General features: G+C 46.6%; 1 protein-coding gene across 1 annotated transcript in view; it reads left to right on the top strand.

The window, feature by feature from the left end:
- LOC115083652 (gastrula zinc finger protein XlCGF57.1-like) overlaps positions 1-18,909 on the top strand; it is a 47,010-nt gene that overhangs the window by 15,759 nt on the left and 12,342 nt on the right. The window contains exons 2-5 of the mRNA XM_029587598.1: positions 5,005-5,121; positions 5,221-5,328; positions 5,580-5,675; positions 5,906-6,001. Of these exons, the coding sequence (XP_029443458.1) occupies positions 5,005-5,121; positions 5,221-5,328; positions 5,580-5,675; positions 5,906-6,001 (417 nt within the window). The remainder of the gene's footprint in view (positions 1-5,004; positions 5,122-5,220; positions 5,329-5,579; positions 5,676-5,905; positions 6,002-18,909) is intronic.

Genomic DNA, 18,909 nt, shown 5'->3' with positions numbered 1-18,909 from the left:
CAATTATGACAACGGCCGCCAGATAAATCGCAATAACTTCTTTTGCCATAGAGTGAAAGATTCCCGTGGAATAGCAATAGGCAGAGTTTGAAATAAGTAATTAAACATAGACAAGATATTCAGTTTTACCGTCGCTATGCGGCCTAACCACGATAAGCCTAATCTTTCCCACGCTTGCAAATCCTGCACAGTTTTGGACCATAGTCCCCCATAGTTAAGCTGTAATAAATGTTCTAATTTAGGGCCAATTTTAACTCCTAAATATTTCAGGCTTTTATGAACTCCTTAAACGGAAATATCTTCTGTAACCTGTCAAATTGAGACGATGGGACTGAAACATTTAGCAATTCAGATTTCTCTGCATTCAGGTGGTAGCCAGAAACAGCAATAAACCTAGTCAGTGTAGACAATAAATGTGCTAGTGACAACTCAGGAGAAGAAATGCTAAATAAAACGTCGTCAGCGAACATAGAAAGTTTATATTCTTGATCTCCCACTCATAATCCCTGTATCTCTCCCTGTGATCTGATCGCCTCCGCTAATGGTTCAAGATAAAGGGCGAATAATAAGGGCGAGAGAGGACATCCCTGCCTCGTTCCCCGTTCAGTTTGAAACGGGGAATAACCCCCATTTACTTTGATACAGGCATTGGGACTCCGAATACAGCTCCTTAATCCAGGTTGAAAAATTGCCTCCTAGCCCCATTTTATCTAATATTGCCAATAGGTAATCCCAGTGCACCATATCAAATGCTTTCTCAGCATCAACTGTGAGAAGGACCATGGGCACTTGTTCTTTCTGTCCTCACCATATCAAATCTAAAACCCATCTCACATTATCTGCTGCAGGCCTGCCAGGGACGAATCCAGTCTGATCGGGGTGAATTAAAGATGTCGCGACACCCCACAGCCAATTAGTCAATATCTTAGCTAAAAGCTTCAAGTCTAAATTGATTAGCGATACAGGCCTATAAGACCCACACTGCGTCGGGTCTTTTCCTGGCTTGGCCAAAATCGTAATCCCTGCTTTATTGGCATGAGCTGATATTTTCCTGTCAGAGAGTAAATGGTTAAAAGCTCTAGTTAGGGGCCCAGAGACCACTGCGTTCAACTTTTTGTAAAAGCCTGCGGAGAAGCCATCCACCCCAGGGGACTTACCCATTTTTAAACCCTTAATAGCTTGCACCACCTCAAATTCTGTTATTTCCTTATTTACCATCACCTGTTGGAGAGCCCCCAGTTGCGGAAGATGAATGTCAGACAAGTAAGCCTGAATATCACCCTGTGAAATATCCTGTCGTCTGGAATATAATTGTTGGTAAAATTGAGTAAATGGGTCTCTGATGGCCGCATTCTCTGATAACATTTCTCCCTTCTCATTTTGAATCTTAAGTATTTGATTAAGACTCATCCGGGCTTTGAGGTCTAGCTAACAACCGACCTGCTTTGTTACCTCCCTCAAAGTATTCCTGTTTTGCCCTATCTAGTTGGTATGCGATGCTTCTCAGATTGAGTTGTTCAAGATCGCTCCTTAAACATTTTAGTTTAGAGCAAACTTGGGGATCTGGGCTCCGCTTATTACGAATTTCCAATTTTCCTATTTGTTGGAGATTAGTAAATCTCTGACACTCTCTCTGCCTCTTAACATGGGTGGTGCGTGCGATAAGCTTACCTCTTGCTATCGCCTTAAGACAATCCCACACTGTAATAGGAGATATATCCCCAGAATCATTTTCTACGACATAGTGTTCCATTTCCTGACGAAATTGAAGTTCATACTGACTGTCTTCCAATAAACTCTCATTGAGTTTCCAAAATCTTTCCCCCCCTTGATCACCCAATCCCTGTAATGAAATGCTTATCGCTGCATGATCCGACCAGGTGAGCACATCAATACTGGCATCCTTTACAAAATTAACTAAGCTTTTATCTATGAGGGAACATGTCTATCCTAGAATATGAACCATGTGCCGCAGAAAAGAAAGTGTAATACTTCTCAGAGGTATGAATATGATGCCAGATGTCAACCAGATCCCGTTCCTTCATAAAGTTCCTTAGACATTTTCTATGCATCTTAGAATAAGCAGATGTACCCGTACTAGTATCCAGGTAGGGGTAGCAAGGCAAGTTGAAGTCCCCACCCACTATCACCACTCCCTTTGCCCATTGTCTCAAAACGGCAGCTATTTTATCAATAAAGGGACCTTGGCTTGTATTAGGAGCATATATATTCACTATCGTGTAAACTTGATGTCCTATTTTGATTTTCAAAAGAATATAACGACCTTCCGTGTCCCGGATCACTGTCTGCACATCAACCGTTATATTTTTTGAAAAAAGGATGCCAACCCCACTATATTTGCCTTTAACTATAGCCGCCGCATAAAACTGAATTGGAAAATGATGAGAAGTCATCAGTTTCTCATGTCGCTTCCTTAGATGCGTCTCTTGACATAACAAAATATCCGTTTTGGCATTGAGAGCATCTGTAGCAAACGTTTACGTTTATAATGAGAATGTAGGCCCTTCACATTCCATGATAAAATTTTAATTGCACCCGCCATAGATAGGAACTCCCCCTATAGCCCTGCATACTATACACCAATCACACTTACGAGAAAATCTACCCCTCTTCCTAATCCGCCTACCTCCCCCAGTCTAATATAGTACCAATCCTCTAATCGCCCTTCCTCGCTCTCCCCCCCCCCACCCCGTCCTCCCTCCCCTCCCCCTACTTCTTTAGAAGGAGTGATCACTCAAAGGTCTCCTTGGGAACCCGAATCTGACCCCTCAAATACTGAATGCCCAACTGGTAAATAACAGGCAGCATTAATAAAATATCACTCAAACTCTGTCCAAAACTTACAGCAGAACAATTAAAGTGTGAAGTCTCGAATGTCTATGGACCTCCAACTTTAAAAAGAGAAAGAACAGTCAACTTGAAAAAGATTGCAGATATAGAACTTCATCTGTTTGGAACCAAGGATGGAGTATTGCCTTCCGAATTCCTTTGTAGCCTCTTTCCTCCGGATTGCACCCTCTGCCATCTCTGAAGATGATCTCTCCGATCAATCTCTGCAGGCTGTGCTTCATCTCCTCCATGCAAGGGTGACATCCCAGTAGCGGCCATGATTTTCTTGGCATCTTCCACAGTTTGAACTCTAGATGTGGATCCTCTGATGGTGAAAGAGAGTCCAAAAGGAAAAAGCCACTTGTATCGCACCTCTCTTTTACGTAGAACCGCCACGATATCCTTAAACTCCCGCCGCTTCCTGATGGTATGAGCAGACAAATCCTGGAATACTTCAATAGGATATCCCTGACAAATAATGTCCTTCCTTTTCCTTGCTTGCGCCAGTACTCTTTCTTTAATCGGATAAGAGTGGAAGCACACTACTATGTCCCTTGGCTGATTACCCCGGGGTTTAGCCAGGGCTCTGTGGGCCCTATCCAAGATAACCTCCGATCTTCCTTCCGTGGGGTTATTGTCAAACAGTAGCAATTCACAGATATCTTTTACCACCACTGTGCAATCCATATAAGCAGATTCCTCGGGAATCCCCCGAAATCTCAAGTTGCCCCTCCTCAAGCGATTTTCCAAGTCGTCTACCCAGGTCCTTAGTTCTCTATTGGACTCTTGCAGTAGTTTCAGTTCTCGTTGCAGGGACTCTTGCTGATCCTCCACCTCTTCTACTCGTTGCTCTGCTGCTCCCACGTGGTCTTCCAATTCCTCGTGGTCATGACGCAGCTCCCCAATCATCACCTTTATTTCTGCCTTCAGGGTGCCCACCTCCTCCTTAAGTTCCCCCAACCAGGCCTGAAAGTCCCCGCGGGTAAGAGGAAGCGAGTCCTCGGTGGAAATCGGGGGCTCGGGCGCAACACTCACCGCCTCAGGCCCAGTCTCACCGCCATTTTCGTGGGCTTCTCCCTCCTCCATCACAACTCCGGGAGGCCGCGACCGCACTGGTTCAAAGGAGAAATGTTTTAACTCGCCTAATTTTTTTCTCACAGACATCCCGTGTATATCTCACAGCCCGTCCACTCGTTTCACTGCGAAATTGGAGGTCCTGCTTACTAAACCTGCAAGTTTGAAGATTGGGTTCGGGAGCTCGTTCCCTAGGCTGCCAGTCGGTGGAGTGACATCACTTCCTTATCTGGAGGTTTCTAAACCTCTCAGGAAGACGGACCGACTGTTTATACTCTATGGTGGGGGTAAACAGGGCGAGCTGGCATTGCAGGCTGTGGTAGCCGCTGGATTAAGGAGGTTATCACGGCCGCGTATGCAGATACTGAGCAGCCGTTGTGTAGTCAGCTTAGGGCTCATTCCACTAAGGCTCAGACAGTGTCATGGGCGGAAGTTAGGTTGTTGTCACCCGTTGAGATTTGCCGAGCTGCGACGTGGTCCTTCTTACACAACTTTTCCACGCGTTACCGCTTGGATGTGCAGGTCCGGAAGGACGCAACCTTCACGCGTGTGGAGTTGATCGGACCGCGGGCAGCCTCCCTCCCTGTTCAGGAGTTGCTTTCATACATCACACTGGTCGAGGATTAACCTGTCTGAATGCTAAGAGAGAAGAAATTACTACTTCCCTGATAATGTTAATCCACCTTCCTGCCCTTGGCTGCCGGATGGTGGTGCTTTTGTCCTCCAGACTGGCTGCGTTTCTGGGGATTACTGGTAAGTGTCAGATCCAGTCTCCAGATTAGTGATATTACACTCCTTGCTGAGCTCAATGTTTTCCTGTTAACTAAGTGTTTGAATGGTTGTCTGTTAATAGTTATGATCATGTTTTATTTAGTTGTCCACAGTCTGCTTTTGCAGAGAATATTGGCGGGCTGATGTCAGTGCAGGGGTATATATACTGTGATGTCAGCTTTCCTCTGTCTCCATCTGCTGGTACAGGTGCATAACCTATTGGTTGTGGATTAACCTCTCTTCATTAAGGAAAAGGAAATTATCAGTTAAGTAGTAATTTCTCTTTCTCTTTTATATCCCTGGATACAGGCCAAGAAAGGATAAATCCTGATCCTAATACATTATCGAGGATTAAACACGAAGAAGAGCCGTATGTCCAGGATTCCCATGAGTTAGCAGAGGGAGAAGTTACTCACTCAGGCACTGGTGAGAAATAACACACACGCTGTACAGAGTAATAGGAGATATTACAGAATACAGGGGAGTGATGAGGTAACTGAGGTTCCTCTCCATTCTTCCACACAGGCCATGAAATTATCAATCCTGATACAGTGAGGATTTCACAAGAAGAAGATCTGAAAATCCAAGATCCACAGGAGTCAGGACAGCGAGGAGTTACTCAGTCATATACAGGTGAGTAATAATAAATACTGTACAGAATAAGAGGAAGTATTTCAGAGTACCGGTGAGAGATAATAGCACATTCTGTGCAGAGCAAGAGGATGAATTATTTCTCACCTGTACCCTATAACATTGTAAAGAGCAAGAGGAGGGATTACAGGGTATGGGGTAAGTAATATATAATTGTAAAGAGTAATGGGAGGTATTACGGAGTACAGGAGAGGAATAATATAGCTCAATCAATTTTACATTTTCACATTCAGGCCATGAAATTATCATTCTTGTCAACCCAGAGGAAGAGCCAAATGTCTGGGATCCCCAGGAATCAGGAGAGAGAGAGGTTACTCACTCATACACAGGTGAGTAATAATAAATACTGTACAGAATAAGAGGAAGTATTTCAGAGTACCGGTGAGAGATAATAGCACATTCTGTGCAGAGCAAGAGGAGAAATTATTTCTCACCTGTATCCTATAACACTGTACAGAGCAAGAGGAGGGATTACAGGGTATGGGTGAGTAATGGGAGGTATTACGGAGTACAGGAGAGGAATAATATAGCTCAATCAATTTTACATTCTCACATTCAGGCCATGAAATTATCATTCTTGTCAACCCAGAGGAAGAGCCAAATGTCTGGGATCCCCAGGAATCAGGAGAGAGAGAGGTTACTCACTCATACACAGGTGAGTAATAATAGAAAATACTGTACAGAGTAAGAGGGAGAATTACAGAGCACAGGATGAGTTGGCGACACACCCTGGGGAAACTCATCTGCAGGTTTACAGCTGTTTACTGAGGGGCAGAAGAGGTAGAAATGCGGCAGCAGAGCTGTGTACCGAGATCTGTGTAGCCCCGCTTTGTAACACTTCCTGGAGGTCACAGGTACAGCTGGGTCCAGTGAGCTGCTGAGATGATATTCACATTTCATTGGCACAGTTTTAGAATGAGGACAGATATAATGATTATGGCAGGTCTGAGAATGAGCATCAGGGCAGATCTGAGGCTTACAATGGATATAAGGCTCATGGTGAGAATGAGAGTCGTGGAAGGTGAGAGGATCACGATGGGTAAAAGGCTCACAGCGGGTTTGGAGTTCACATTGGTTATAAGGCTTATGTTGAGAGTGAGGATCTTGATGGATATAAGGCTTACAGCGGGTTTGAGTTCACAGTGGGTATAAGACTCACAGTGAGACTGAAGGAGGGACTCATACAGGCACAGTTTTATAATCTATAGTTCCCTGTATGTACCCGGATCAGTCCAGACCGTGGGTTATGCCTCCCTTCCAGCAGATGGAGACAGAGGAAAAACTTGTAGGGTGCCCTCTATTAACCAGTTGCGCCCTCTGCGTCCCTTCAGTATTTTTCTGTCTCCAGCCGCCAGATTACTGCGATGATTCGCAGACATTGGGAGGCTCTGTCCTTACACACTTTATTCCCTGGTCCCCTCAGATTCACTTTCCGACGAGGAAAAAATTTACGTGATAAACTTATTCATACTGATATTCCGGTGCCACGGAATCTTGATAGTGTACTTGGTCACCACCCGTGTGGACGATGCACTGTATGTTCCCATACTTCACCCTCCACTAGTTTTATTCATCCAGTTTCCAAAAAAACTTTTAGGTTATGTTCTTACTCCGATTGTACTACGGCTGGAGTGATTTATGTTATTACATGCCCTTGTCCTCTGATCTACGTCGGGAAAACATCCCGTATGGTAAAAACTCGAATTATAGAGCATTGCTCTAACATTCGTCATTCCCGTGAAAATGAACCCCTCGTAGACCATTGGGTAAAAAAATCACACACTTTGTCAGATCTCGCATACAGTGTTCTTGAGGTATTCCCGCGGTCCCCACGAGGGGGTAACTATTCTGAACAACTGGGTCGTATCGAACAACGTTGGATTTTCACTTTAGATTCAGTTTCTCCTAAGGGTTTAAATCGAGACATCGAATGGTTTCTGTTCACATAGAGCTCTCTCTTAGCGCTGGTCATTCATAAGCACTGTTTGGTTTACAACCCTGCTGAGGCGCGTCACAGGAACGGCAGCCAATGAATGGGACGGTGAAGTCCCACGTGGTTTGCCTTCCTGTTTTGGTGCCTTAATCAGCTTTAAATACCTGTCAGTGGGAAAGGGTAGTGCGCTCCCTGTCACTTTTAACTCCTATGCTGTCAGGTATGTTATGATGTTGTATAATGCTGCACTTTATGTTCGGTTATAAGTCCTGTTTTGTTGTCCTGACGTATATTTATCTTTCACAGCTTTCTTATGAACCCCTATTGGCGAGCCCTCCCGATGCAGCCCGCGGCGAAACACGGGTACTGTGTCGGGGGACGCCATTAAGTCTGTTGCCTGTATGAGTCAGAGGAGTTGCCATATTGAAGAATTAAAAGAATTTAATATATACACCGGTTGTGAGTGCTCTGTCAGGATTGAACTGTGCGCCTGCACTTGTGTTTTCTGCGATATTGCTTGGAGTGCAGGATTTTGCTCCTATGTACTGTTGGTCTTGGATTAGATTTCAATTACCCCAATACATCAGGACTTGCTAGAGACATAAAGTTCCTGGATGTAATAAATGACTGCTTAATGAGCAATTGGTTCAGGAACCAACAAGAAAGGGATCTATTTATATTTAATTCTTAGTGGAACACAGGATTTGGTGAGAGAGGTAATAGCGGTGGGGCCATATGGCAAAAGTGATCATAACATGATCAAATTTAAACTAATAACTAGAAGGGGGACAATAAGTAAATCTGCAGCTCTAACACTAAACTTTCAAAAGGGAAACTGATAAAATGAGGGAAATAGTTAGAAAAATCACCTCCCATTACATAAATCCTTACTGATTAAATAAGTGATTCTCCTAGAATCTGATACGCGACTTATGATTTATTTCTCGGATGACGTTGTATGCCTATCGATTTTGTACTTTGACTCGGCTATTTATGTACTTATCTTTTGTATATAGTTTTGATGTTATGTATATAGTGATTTTGCTGTTCTCAATTTTTATGTAAGGGCCCTGCCCAAAAGTTAACCTGTTTGCAATGTTATATGTAAGGGTTCTGCCCAATGGTTCCTGTTTAACTGTAAACCGATACGATGTGTGAACGGCTATCGGTATAAAAAAGACATTAAATAAATAAATAAATAAATAAAAAAACTGAAAGGTGCAACTGCAAAGGTTAAGTGTTCAATAGGCATGGACTTTGTTTAAAAATACAATCCTAGAGGCGCAGTCCATATGTATTCCACACATTAAGAAAGGTGGAAGGAAGGCAAAACGATTGCCGTCATAGTTAAAAGGTGAGATGAAAGAGGCTATTTTAGCCAAAAAAAATCCTTCAAAAATTGGAAGAAGGATCCATCTGAAGAAAATAGGATAAAACATAAGCATTGTCAAGTTAAGTGTAAAACATTGATAAGACAGGCTAAGAGAGAATTTGAATTGAAGTTGGCCATAGAGGCAAAAACTCATAATAAAAACTTTTTAAAATATATCCAAAGCAAGAAACCTGTAAGGGAGTCGGTTGGACCATTAGATGACAGAGGGGTTAAAGGGGCTCTTAGGGAAGATAAGGCCATTGCATAAGGACTAAATGACTTCTTTGCTTCCATGTTTACTAATGAGGATGTTGGGGAGATACCAGTTCCAGAGATGGTTTTCAGGGGTGATGAGTCAGACGAACTGAACGAAATCACTGTGAACCTGGAAGATGTAGTAGGCCAAATTGACAAACTAAAGAGTAGCAAATCACCTGGACCGGATGGTATACATCCTAGGGTTCTGAAGGAACTAAAAAATGAAATTTCTGATCTATTAGTTAAAATTTGTAACCTATCATTAAAATCATCCATTGTACCTGAAGACTGGAGAGTTGCCAATGTAACCTCAATATTTAAAAAAGGCTCCAGGGGTGATCTGGGTAACTATAGACCAGTGAGCCTGACTTCAGTGCCGGTAAAAATCGTGGAAAATATTCTTAAGATCAAAATCGTAGAGCATATAGAAAGACATGATTTAATGGAACACAGTCAACATGGATTTACCCAAGGGAAGTCTTGCCTAACAAATCTGCTTCATTTTTTTGAAGGGGTTAATAAACATGTGGATAAAGGTGAACCTGTAGATATAGTGTATTTGGATTTTCAGAAGGCGTTTGACAAAGTCCCTCATGAGAGGCTTCTATGAAAACTAAAAAGTCATGGGATAGGAGGCGATGTCCTTTCGTGGATTACAAACTGGTTAAAAGACAGGAAACAGAGAGTAGGATTAAATGGTCAATTTTCTCAGCGGGAAAGGGTAAACAGTGGAGTGCCTCAGGGATCTGTACTTGGACCAGTGCTTTTCAATATATGTAAAATGATCTGGAAAGGAATACGATGAGTGAGGTTATCAAATTTGCAGATGATACAAAATTATTCAGAGTAGTTAAATCACAAGCGGATTGATACATTACAGGAAGACCTTGCAAGACTGGAAGATTGGGCATCCAAATGGCAGATGAAATTTAATGTGGACAAGTGCAAGGTGTTGCATATAGGGAAAAATAACCCTTGCTGTAGTTACACAATGTTAGGTTCCATATTAGGAGCTACCACCCAGGAAAAAGATCTAGGCATCATAGTGGATAATATTTTAAAATCGTCAGCTCAGTGTGCTGCAGCAGTCAAAAAAGCAAACAGAATGTTATGAATTATTAGGAAGGGAATGGTTAATAAAACGGAAAATGTCATAATGCCTCTATATCGCTCCATGGTGAGACTGCACCTGGAATACTGTATACAATTCTGGTCGCCGCATCTCAAAAAAAGATATAGTTGCGATGGAGAAGGTACAGAGAAGGGCAACCAAAATGATCAAGGAGATGGAACAGCTCCCCTATGAGGAAAGGCTGAAGAGGTTAGGGCTGTTCAGCTTGGAGAAGAGACGGCTGAGGGGGGACATGATAGAGGTCTTTAAGATCATGAGAGGTCTTGAATGAGTGGATGTGAATCGGTTATTTACACTTTCGAGTAATAGAAGGACTAGAGATCTAGCACTATGGGTCGACCTAAAAAAAGATGATGGAGCATCCATTTATATTGGAGTGGTTTACAGGCCTCCAAACCAAAAGGAAGAGCTGGACAGAGATCTGGTAGAAGATATCCATAAGATAGGTAAGAAGGGGGAAGTGGTGATCGTTGGTGACTTTAATATGCCAGATGTAGACTGGAAAATCCCATCTGCAGAATCTAAAAACAGTAGAGCAATAGTGGATGCCATGCAAGTATCTTTGTTCAAACAAATGGTATTGGAACCCACGAGAGAAGGAACTATACTCGACTTAGTGCTCAATAATGGAGATAACGTCTCTGATGTCAAGGTGGGCGCCCACCTCAGCACCAGTGATCATCAAACGGTATGGTTTAATATCACTAAAAGAATATGGAAAAGAAGCACAAAGACCAGAGTTTTACAGTTCAAAAACACAGACTTTGAGGAAATGGGGAAGTACCTAGAGGAAGAACTAAATGGATGGGAAAATGAGAGAGATGTGGATCAGCAGTGGTCCAATCTAAAAGGAGCAATCGCCAAGGCAACTGCTCTATATGTTAGAAATGTAAAGAAAAGCAAAAGAAAAATGAAACCTATCTGGTTCTCAAAGGAGGTGGCTGACAAAATTAAAGCTAAAAGAACAGCATACAAGAAATATAAAAGATCCCAAAGGGAGGAGCACAAAGAAGAATATTTGATTCAACTGAGGGAGACGAAGAAATTAATCAAGTTGGCAAAAAGTCAAGCGGAAGAGAGGATTGCCAAAGAGATAAAATATGATGACAAAACATTTTTCAGATACATCAGCGAAAAGAGAAAAGTCCAAAGTGGTATAGTGAAATTGAAAGGTGGAAATGATCAATGTGTGGAGAGAGACGAAGAAATGGCAGAAATATTAAACGAATACTTCAGCTCTGTGTTCACTAAAGAAGACCCTGGAGAAGGACCATCTCTATACAACAAGAAACTGGAGGGAAGTGGAACAGATGAAAATCCATTTACAGTAGATAATGTATGGGAAGAGCTAAAGAATCTGAAAGTGGACAAAGCCATGGGGCCTGATGGGATTCATCCAAGGATACTGAGGGAGCTCAGAGATGTGCTGGCGGGACCGAGGTGCGACCTGTTCAATAGACCCCTAGAAACGGGAGTGGTGCCGAGTGATTGGAGAAGAGCGGTGGTGGTCCCGCTTCACAAGAGTGGGAACAGAGAGGAGGCTGGTAACTACAGACCGGTTAGCCTCACTTCGGTGGTGGGAAAAGTAATGGAGTCACTGTTGAAAGAATAGTGAACTATCTACAGTCCGGAGAATTGATGGACCAGAGGCAGCATGGATTCACCAGAGGAAGATCCTGTCAGACAAATCTGATTGACTTTTTTGACTGGGTAACCAAGGAATTGGATCAAGGAAGAGCGCTCGATGTCATCTACTTGGATTTCAGCAAAGCTTTTGATACGGTTCCGCACAGGAGACTGGTGAATAAAACGAGAAGCTTAGGAGTGAGTGCTGAGGTGGTGACCTGGATTGAAAACTGGTTGACGGACAGAAAACAATGCGTGATGGTAAATGAAACTTTTTCTGAAGAGAGAGAGGTTTTAAGTGGTGTACCGCAAGGATCGGTGTTGGGACCGGTCCTGTTCAATATCTTTGTGAGCGACATTGCGGACAGGATAGAAGGTAAGGTTTGTTTTTTTGCGGATGACACTAAGATCTGCAACAGAGTGGACACGCCGGAAGGAGTGGAGAGAATGAGATGGGATTTAAGGAAACTGGAAGAGTGGTCGAAGATATGGCAGCTGAGATTCAATGCCAAGAAGTGCAAAGTCATGCATATGGGGAGTGGAAATCCGAATGAACTATATTCGATGGGGGGGGGGGGAAGGCTGATGTGCACGGAGCAGGAGAGAGACCTTGGGGTGATAGTGTCTAATGATATGAAGTCTGCGAAACAATGCGACAAGGCGATAGCAAAAGCCAGAAGAATGCTGGGATGCATAGAGAGAGGAATATCGAGTAAGAAAAGGGAAGTGATTATCCCCTTGTACAGATCCTTGGTAAGGCCACACCTGGAGTACTGTGTTCAGTTCTGGAGACCGTATCTACAAAGAGACAAGGACAAGATGGAAGCGGTACAGAGAAGGGCGACCAGGAAGGTGGAGGGTCTTCATAGGATGACATACGAGGAGAGATTGAAGAATCTAAATATGTACTCCCTGGAGGAAAGGGGCAGGGGTGATATGATTCAGACTTTCAGATACTTGAAAAACTTTAATGATCCAAAGACAACGACAAACCTTTTCCGTCAGAAAAAAATCAGCAGAACCAGAGGTCACGAGCTGAGGCTCCAGGGAGGAAGACTAAGAACCAATGTCAGGAAGTATTTCTTCACGGAAAGGGTGGTGGATGCCTGGAATGCCCTTCCGGAGGAAGTGGTGAAGTCTAAAACTGTGAACGACATCAAAGGGGCGTGGGATAAACACTGTGGATCCATCAAGTCTAGAGGGCGTGAATAAAGTGGAGGCATTCAAACACTGCATGGAGCGGCAGTAGCCACAGCGGTATTCAAACACTGCACGGAGCGGCAGTAGCCACAGAGGCATTCAAACACTGCACGGAGCGGCAGTAGCCACAGAGGCATTCACGGAGCGGGATGCCAGTGGCCAGTAGTTGGTGTTCCACCTTCACGGAGCGGAAGGATGGAGGGCTGCTATTTCCAAAAATAAATAAATAAATAAATAAAACAATAAATAAAACAAAACAAAAAAATAAAAACAGGGGTGGGTAAGAGTATGGGGCAAGGGGGTGGCCTGCTTGTTACAGCAGTTGCTACCCCCATTTGAGCTGGATGTCACTTGGATGCAGATTCAAAGCTGCTCTCTAAATTGGGTGGAGGGGAATTAGGCCTGGAGGGTACTGGAAGCCAATAGTAACAGGTGGGAGAGAGAAAAAGGGAAAAAAAATGGATAAAGTGCGTAGCTTGCTGGGCAGACTTGATGGGCCGTTTGGTCTTCTTCTGCCGTCATTTCTATGTTTCTATGTAGGGAGCATTCCATGAAGTTAGCAAGTAGCACATTTAAGACTAATCGGAGAAAATTCTTTTTCACTCAACGCACAATAAAGCTCTGGAATTTGTTGCCAGAGGATGTGGTTAGTGCAGTTAGTGTAGCTGGGTTCAGAAAAGGTTTGGATAAGTTCTTGGAGGAGAAATCCATTAACGGCTATTAATGAAATTTACTTAGGGAATAGCCACTGCTATTAATTGCATCAGTGGCATGGGATCTTCTTAGTGTTTGAGTAATTGGCAGGTTCTTGTGGCCTGGTTTGGCCTCTGTTGGAAACAGGATGCTGGGCTTGATGGACCCTTGGTCTGACCCAGCATGGCGATTTCTTATGGTGTGAAGAGGCGGCGGTTACTCCTCGTTGTGCTTCAGTGGCTCAGATCCTCTCATTCTTACAGAAGGGCTTCAGTAAGGGCTTGGCGTACAATTCTCTTTGGGTTCAGTTGGCGGCCCTCGGCTCCCTTGTCGGGTGTCGAGATGGAGTTCCTCTGGCCTCACATCCAGACGTTGTTCAGTTCTTGAAAGGAGTAAAGCACCTGAGACCGCCTGTCCATGCCTTGTGTCCTTTGTGGAGTCTCAATCTGGTTCTTCGGGTTCTGTGCGACCCTCCTTTTGAGCTTCTGAGGAGAGCTACCCTCAAGGATTTAACTTTAAAGACCATCTTTCTGTTGGCTATCTGCTCGGCCCGCAGAATCTTGCAACTTCAAGCTTTGTCCTGCAGAGAACCGTACCTCCGTTTCACAGATTTAGGAGTGACTCTGACCACATCTTTTCTCCCTAAGGTGGTGCCAGATTTCCATCTAAATCAGTCGATGGTGCTGCCAGCTTTTCAGGAGGCGGACTACGTAGATCTTTGGCGGCTCGATGTTAAGCATGTCCTCGTGCGCTATTTGGAGGTCACCAATGACTTCCATTTGTTGGATCATCTATTTGTCCTCTGGAGCGGTCCCAAGAGAGGAAACAAGGCCACTAAATCCACTATCGCTCGTTGGTTGAAAGAAGCAATTTCGGCTGCGTATGTTGGCGCTGGCAAGCGTCTTCCGGAAGGTGTTAAGGAGCATTCGCTTCGTTCACAAGCGACTTCCTGGGCGGAAAGCCAAGCTGTGTCTCCTCAGGAGATATGTAGAGCGGCTACTTGGAAATCTTTACACACGTTTGCGAGTCACTATCGTTTAAATTTACAACCTCCAGTTTTGAGCTCTTTTGGCAACCAGGTCATTCGAGCGGAGCTATCCGGGGCCCCCCCCTGTTTAGGGAAGCTTTGGTACATCCCTCGGTCTGGACTGATCCGGGTACGTACAGGGAAAAGAAAATTATTCCTTTCCTAGCGTGTAGCAGATGGACTCAGAACAAGTGGGTATAGTGTGCTCGTGCTAGCAGTTGGAGACGGATCTGACGTCGGCACGGGTACATATACCCCCACAGGAAGTGAAGCAACTTAGTAATTTCCGTCTCCAAAGCAGTTTGGAGCGCCTGCACGCTCGCTGAGCGTGTTTTCCAATACTACTTTCTAAATTTCTAAGAAGATACCAGCGACGAGCCCCGCACTCCTGCGGTGATACCCTCGGGTCCCTCCCCCAGTTGAGTTTCCCGAGGTGATTTCCGCGATCCCTCGGAGGTCTACGCCTCGGTCCGGTGGCCGAACCGCGGCAGGGATCTAGCCCCCAAGCTAGAAGGGCTTGGGTGTGGTTGAGAGGCACCTCGGTCCCGGCGGGGACTTAGCCCCGAGCGAGACGAGTTCGGTGGCTTAGAGGCAGCGGGTGCACTTCCTCGAGAGCGGCGGTGCAGGTATTTCCCCTCTCCCACCTCAGCCAGAGACCGCCCGGGTTGCAGCCGGGAAGCGCCGAAGATCAGGTAAGGCGTACATCTCTTACTTTTGGTCTCCGAGGTACGAGGATCGGCGGTGTTGCCTGCATGCGGCACGCCGGGGAGGTCGCCATTTTGTCTGCCTTGTTCAGGTATTGAGCGCCCATGGATAGGCGCCTGTTGCTAGGCGCACAACGCAGCATATAGCTTGCTAAGCATATTGTATATTATTGAGCGCATATTGCTGAACGCATATTATTGAGCGCATATTGTATATTATTGAGCGCATATTGCTGAACGCATATTATTGAGCGCATATTGTATATTATTGAGCGCATATTGCTGAAAGCATATTATTGAGCGCATATTGCTGAACGCATATTATTGAGCGCATATTGTATATTATTGAGCGCATATTGCTGAACGCATATTATTGAGCGCATATTGTATATTATTGAGCGCATATTGCTGAACGCATATTATTGAGCGCATATTGTATATTATTGAGCGCATATTGCTGAAAGCATATTATTGAGCGCATATTGCTGAACGCATATTATTGAGCGCATATTGTATATTATTGAGCGCATATTGCTGAACGCATATTATTGAGTGCATATTGTATATTATTGAGCGCATATTATTGTTGCGGTCCCGGGCCGTGCCCCGGTCCCTCCACCTACCTCGGGGGCGGCCTGGGCCGTTTCGGAGGTTCCCCGGGCCTGCAGGCCCTTCAGCACGTCTCTCCCTCCTCGGGAGAGACGTCGACGGCTCAGCGTGGCTGGCCCCGCCCCCTGATGCGCGTGCGCGCGGGGAGGAGCCTTCCTTAAAGGGGCCAGCGCAGGAAAATCTTCTATTCAGCTGCTGCACCTGTGGATGACGTCAGACGCCTTCAGGGTATATGTACCCTGCATCTACTTCACTCCAGCGCCTTGCAACAAGGTTCCTGGAGTTGGTTTGTGCTGCTGTGGTCTTGGTTGTCTTCGTCCTGCTTCTGCCTTCCCTCCGCTGCTGATTCTTCTGGCTCTGACCCCTGGACCGGCTTCGGATCTTCTTCTGGCTCTGACCCCTGGACCGGCTTCGGATTTTCTTCTGGCTCCGACCCCTGGACCGGCTTTGGATCTTCTTCTGGCTCTGACCCCTGGACCGGCTTCGGATCATTCTTCTGGCTCTGACCCCTGGACTGGCTACGGACCGCTCACTGGATACCGACCCCTGGATTGGCTGCGGACCATCCTTGGACTCCGACTCCTGGATTGACTTCTGGAATTCCCACGACCTGCTGGAGGCGCCAGCCGTCCGGAACCACGACCTGGAGGAGGCGCCTGCATCCGGACCACCCGCATCCTCAGGAAGTCACCTAAGTCCCAGCGGCCGTGTCCCTACGGGCTCCTCCTGGGGGGATTTCGGCTTCCAGGGCGAATCTCCTAAAGTCCCAGCGGCTGGACTCCTAAGGGCTCCTCCCGGGGGAGTACCAGTCTCCAGGGCGAAGAATATTCTCCTCTTCGGGCCAACACTGTCCATCCGTCCACTGAGGGTCTCGTCCTTGGTCGTAAAAGACTTCACCATAGACCAGAGCGTCAGCCAGCACCGAACTTCCGAGCCGCCTCCTGGTTGGGACATTCGTTGTGGACCTCCACTGTACTCCATCTTCTGTTCCAACCAGCCCAAGGGTCCACGAACATAACAATTATTGAGCGCATATTGCTGAAAGCATATCGCATAAGCACCGGCGCCCTGCATTCTCAAGACGCGATGGAACACTTAAACGCCCCGGCGTCTCCAGAGGCGGCACCTCCTGATTCCGGCGTGAAAGCTCTTGGCCTGTGCTCAGCGTGCCAGCTTAGAGCCACACAGAGCGAGGAACCAGACTCCCTTTGTGCCCAATGTGAGGAGGCCGTGGGAGCCTCGGGCCAGGACCAGTCTCAACCGAGGTTTACCGACAGTTCCCCAGGGGCCACCCCGGATCTAGCGGGCCGTCTCGAACAGCCAGGAATCCCGGGGGACCTGGTACCCCGACGTCTAGAGACCGCTTCCATTTCCTGGGTGGACTTATTTAAGGGGATCCACGCCTTTGTACAGATGCAGTCGGCTTCCCATCCAGGCCCTGCTGCCCCGGCTGACCCTGCTCCCGGACCCTCTCGCCCTTACCGCGGGCACCCGCCTCCGGGCAGTCCGGCTAATGCGGATCCTGATGTCTCGGAAGACGAGTCCGGACTTCCCGATGAGGGGGAACTTCCCTCGGGGATAGAGCCATATCGAACTATGAGGCGGTTCTTCCCCAAGGAAGATCTCTCTGACCTAGTTTCTCAGTGCCTGACGGAGTTGGCTATTCCAGGCCCCAGTGCCATGGAGGCATCTATGCAGAACCCCCTGTTGGAGGGTCTTCGTCCCACAGCCCGCCATTTCCCCTTCCTGCAAGCGGCACAACAGCTGATCGATTTGGAGTGGAATGCGCTGGAGGCCTCATTCAAAGGGGGTCGGGCCCTGTCCGGCTTGTACCCCCTGGACCCGGCAATCAAGGATATGCTGGCGTGCCCTAAGGTGGACGCCTTGGTTAGCGCTGTGGTCAAGCGCACTACCTTTCCAGTGGAGGGGGGGGCTGCCCTCAAGGAGGCTCATGACAGACGCCTGGACGCCATCCTGAAACAAACTTTTGAGGTGGCAGCTCTGTCTCTGCGAATCGCAACCTGCTGCACAGTAGTAACGCGTTCCTGTTTGTCACAGGTCAGAAACAATGCTCCGGCAGCAGACATGGAGTCAGCTCTATCGTTCCTTACGGATGCCGCCTCCGACCTAGTCCGTACGACAGCCAAGGGGGTCTCATCCTCAGTAGCAGCCAGGAGGCAGCTCTGGATATGGAAGTCGTCAGCCGACGCTCCTTCTAAGACACGTCTCACTAGAATGCCGTTCAAGGGTTCTCTTCTGTTCGGCAGCGACCTAGATAAACTGGCCAGCACATGGGGTGCCTCTCCAGTACCTAGACTGCCGGAAGACAGGTCCAAGAGGAACCAGCGCACCTTTCCGAGGCCCTCCAGAGGTAGAAGCTCCCAACGCTTCACTCCCTATAGGAGTCGCTACCAGGCACCTCGTCCTCAGGCCAGGAACCAGTCCTTTTGGACCAAGCAGCACAAGAGGGGAGCTGGCTCGGGTTCGGGTCCCGATCGCACCCCACAATGAGAATCAGCCGATCCATCCGGGGGACTGAGCCATAGGGGGCAGGTTAACCCTCTTCTACCCCAGGTGGGTCGAGATTACGTCGGACCAGTGGGTCCTCGCCATCATCCGAGAGGGGTATTATCTGGACTTCCATCACATCCCTCCGGACAGGTTTGTGGAATCTTCGTGTCCAATCCACAAGAAGGCAGCATTGGAAGCTACCCTAGCGAGGCTCCTGTCCTTGAAAGCCATAATCCCAGTACCTGCATGGGAAATGGATTCTGGGCACTATTCCATTTATTTCATGGTACCCAAGAAAGAGGGCACTTTCCGGCCCGTATTGGACCTCAAGTCAGTCAACCGATACTTAAGGGTCCCGAGGTTTCGCATGGAAACTCTGCGCTCAGTCAAGACCGCAATACAGCCAGGGGAGTTCCTCACGGCCTTAGACTTGTCAAAAGCCTACCTGCATATCCCGATCCATCGGGATCATCAGCGCTACCTACGCTTCAAGGTTCT

Source organism: Rhinatrema bivittatum, chromosome 2, assembly GCF_901001135.1.
Source record: "Rhinatrema bivittatum chromosome 2, aRhiBiv1.1, whole genome shotgun sequence".
NCBI classification, from domain to species: Eukaryota; Metazoa; Chordata; class Amphibia; order Gymnophiona; family Rhinatrematidae; genus Rhinatrema; species Rhinatrema bivittatum.
Note: the sequence above shows the minus strand (reverse complement) of the source record. Positions and strands in the feature narration are given on the sequence as shown.